At 46.0% G+C, this 2,500-nt stretch overlaps 1 protein-coding gene across 1 annotated transcript in view; it reads right to left on the reverse strand.

Annotated features, from left to right (window-relative positions):
- Positions 1 to 2,500, reverse strand: part of LOC113809634 (uncharacterized) — a 4,414-nt gene that overhangs the window by 231 nt on the left and 1,683 nt on the right. Inside the window, exons 4-6 of the mRNA XM_027361278.2 lie at positions 2,227 to 2,397; positions 1,911 to 1,998; positions 1 to 1,417 (exon numbers count right to left, since the gene is read on the reverse strand). The exon at positions 1 to 1,417 is cut by the window's left edge and continues 231 nt beyond it. Of these exons, the coding sequence (XP_027217079.2) occupies positions 284 to 1,417; positions 1,911 to 1,998; positions 2,227 to 2,397 (1,393 nt within the window). The 3' untranslated portion in view covers positions 1 to 283. The remainder of the gene's footprint in view (positions 1,418 to 1,910; positions 1,999 to 2,226; positions 2,398 to 2,500) is intronic.

The following is a 2,500-nucleotide window of genomic DNA, read 5'->3' on the forward strand; positions in this document are numbered from 1 at the left end:
GAATGAAAAAAGAGGCGAGTGGCAACTCAGAGTTCTGAGGGTCGAGGTGTTGCCAGTTTCTAAATTGCTGAGTTGGATGTCAAAAATATTTATTTTCTTTAACACTGCAACAGAATATGCTCTGTGGGTAGACAGCAAAAAGTGGGTTACACCCCCATGTAAATATGGGAAATTAGTTTTGTGTTGTTACAACCTTTTCTCTAAGAAAAGTGGAGGAAAGAAGGTATACATGAAATTTCCAGTCTGGTCACTCCTGTTTCTGAACCCCCTCTTTTCTAGCTTCTTAGGGCGATGTCCCAAGATCGTGCATAAGCGTCACAATCCTGTCCATGAGTGCTCCAGCAGTCTCCTTTGAAATGTAGGACGTGTCGTAGCCAATTGTGTAGGGCATATGTCCTCGGAAGCTGTAGATTTGATGGAACATCGGAAACCCAAAGAAGTGTGTACAACCAAACATGGAAACGCTTGTCTGCTGCAGATGCTCCCCGACGCCTGGCATAATGGGCGTTAGATCCCCGACGTTAGTGAGGCCATAGTCACGCAGGGGTTTGGGTCCTGCTGCGTGGTATTCCACTGGAGGGAGCTGCGGCAGGGTCATCTCCCTCACTACGGTCTGCTGAAGGGCATCACCGGACTTCAGAAGAACCGAGAGCCTCTGGTGGAACTTCCTGGTGTAGTCCCAGAAGTTGTCCCGAACATCGAAGGGCGTCTCTATCCTGTGCACGGTGGGGCGTACGTGTAAGCCATAGATCGGGAGGGGGCGGCGCTTCATGTAGCGTCTCAGATCTGTGGCCAAGTTGATGCTCATGTGGTGAGACTCCCCCTCCACGCCCGCCTCCCGCACCATCTCAATAATAGCGGTATTGATTACAGCCTCCATTCCACTGTTGAAGGTGACGCCATTGGCTTTGCACTTCGCCGTGAAGGAAGCCAGGGATTTCTGATTGATAATCTGATTGACAAATTTGGTTGCCGGTTTCCCTCCAGGGGGCGGGAAGGCCTTGCAGAGGATGGGCGGGGTGTCGCATGCCAGAATCTCTTGCTTTGCTGACTCCAGCTTCTCGGGTTCCTTCTCGAGGTCCTTGGCGATCCCTTCATCAATCTTGCCAATTTCCTCATTGTTCAGGTAGACCCCAAAGGGCTCGTCGTTTACGGGTCGTCCGGCTATGAGGTCGTTCAGCAGTCCCACAAGTTTGCCGGTGGAAAGAGCTATGGTGACCCCGTCCATGAATGAGTGGTGGGGCATGAAGACGAGGTCGTACTGGTGGGGGAAAGCTGCCTGTATTTCGGGCATGGCGCAGGGGGCATCGGCGGGCACGGGAACCAGTCTCGCTTTCCAGGTTGGCGAACGATCGCCTCTGAAAGGCTTGTTTATGTGTTCGTTTATGATGGCACTGCTCTCCGCGCCTTCCAAACACTGCAATGCAAGGAGGGGCTGATTAATATGCACAGACGTCTCTCACTCTGTCCACAACCAGTTGTTTTTCTAGGATTCAAACCCTTATTAGAATACAAAGCAATTATGTTAGGGGTGAATCTAAGGTCATTATATTTCTTTAAATCCAACTTAATCTTTTCAAAATCTAGGTCATCATGTGAGAATCCGATGAAACATATATTTATATCACTAGCTACAATATTTCCTAGGCTACATAACTGCGATTTTTTTTATATATAAAGTAAATAAGATGCTTTTCTACGAAACAAAATCCACTTTTTCAATTTCAAAGAATTCATAACCTAAGATTGGTTTTAAATATAAGACAGATTCTTTTCCAAATATGATACCTACAGCCATCTTCATAAAATCATTAATTACATTCAACCCTATTACTGTTTTATTTATTTGCTACTCTTGTCATTATACTTGTTATTCTTTATTTTTCTCAAGGAAATCTATACCAACTGACCTCGAAATCGACGTCAGGATTCGGGTCCTCACAAACCCACAACTTCCCGTCTCGCTCCTTGAAGAAACCCCGGCAGTTTGGGACTTTCCTGTTGACATTTTTATTAGTTACATGTAGAGTTTCTAGGTTGCATTTATTCAAAATATGTCATTATTCACACTCTAGATATTGTTGCTGCTTTCGGATCACCAACCCCCCCCCCCAAAGTTCGGTCACCACCCCACCCTTAATAACTGGATTTCCATGGATATTTCTATAACATTGGGTATAAAGGCCCTAAACAAGCTCAGCCTTAATCCTTTCCGTGTATCCCTACCTCTGAAAGTGCCTCAGGGCTTGCTCCACGTGTCCAGGGTCCAAGGGCTTGACGGTGTTGAATCTGTAGCATACAATCAGACTCTTGCATCCTATGTCGTGTGCTGCTTTGAACATCTCCTCCTCTCTATAGGCCGGCCAAAGCCACTTGAACTCACGCCCATTTTCAACTCTGGGAAAAAAAATGTGATAAATATTTGAGTATTTCTTTTCACACCTACCTCTGTTCGCTATATATAAATCGTGTTGACACTTGCATATACCTGGTAATTGCA

This window comes from Penaeus vannamei, chromosome 36 (assembly GCF_042767895.1).
Source record: "Penaeus vannamei isolate JL-2024 chromosome 36, ASM4276789v1, whole genome shotgun sequence".
Taxonomy (NCBI): domain Eukaryota; kingdom Metazoa; phylum Arthropoda; class Malacostraca; order Decapoda; family Penaeidae; genus Penaeus; species Penaeus vannamei.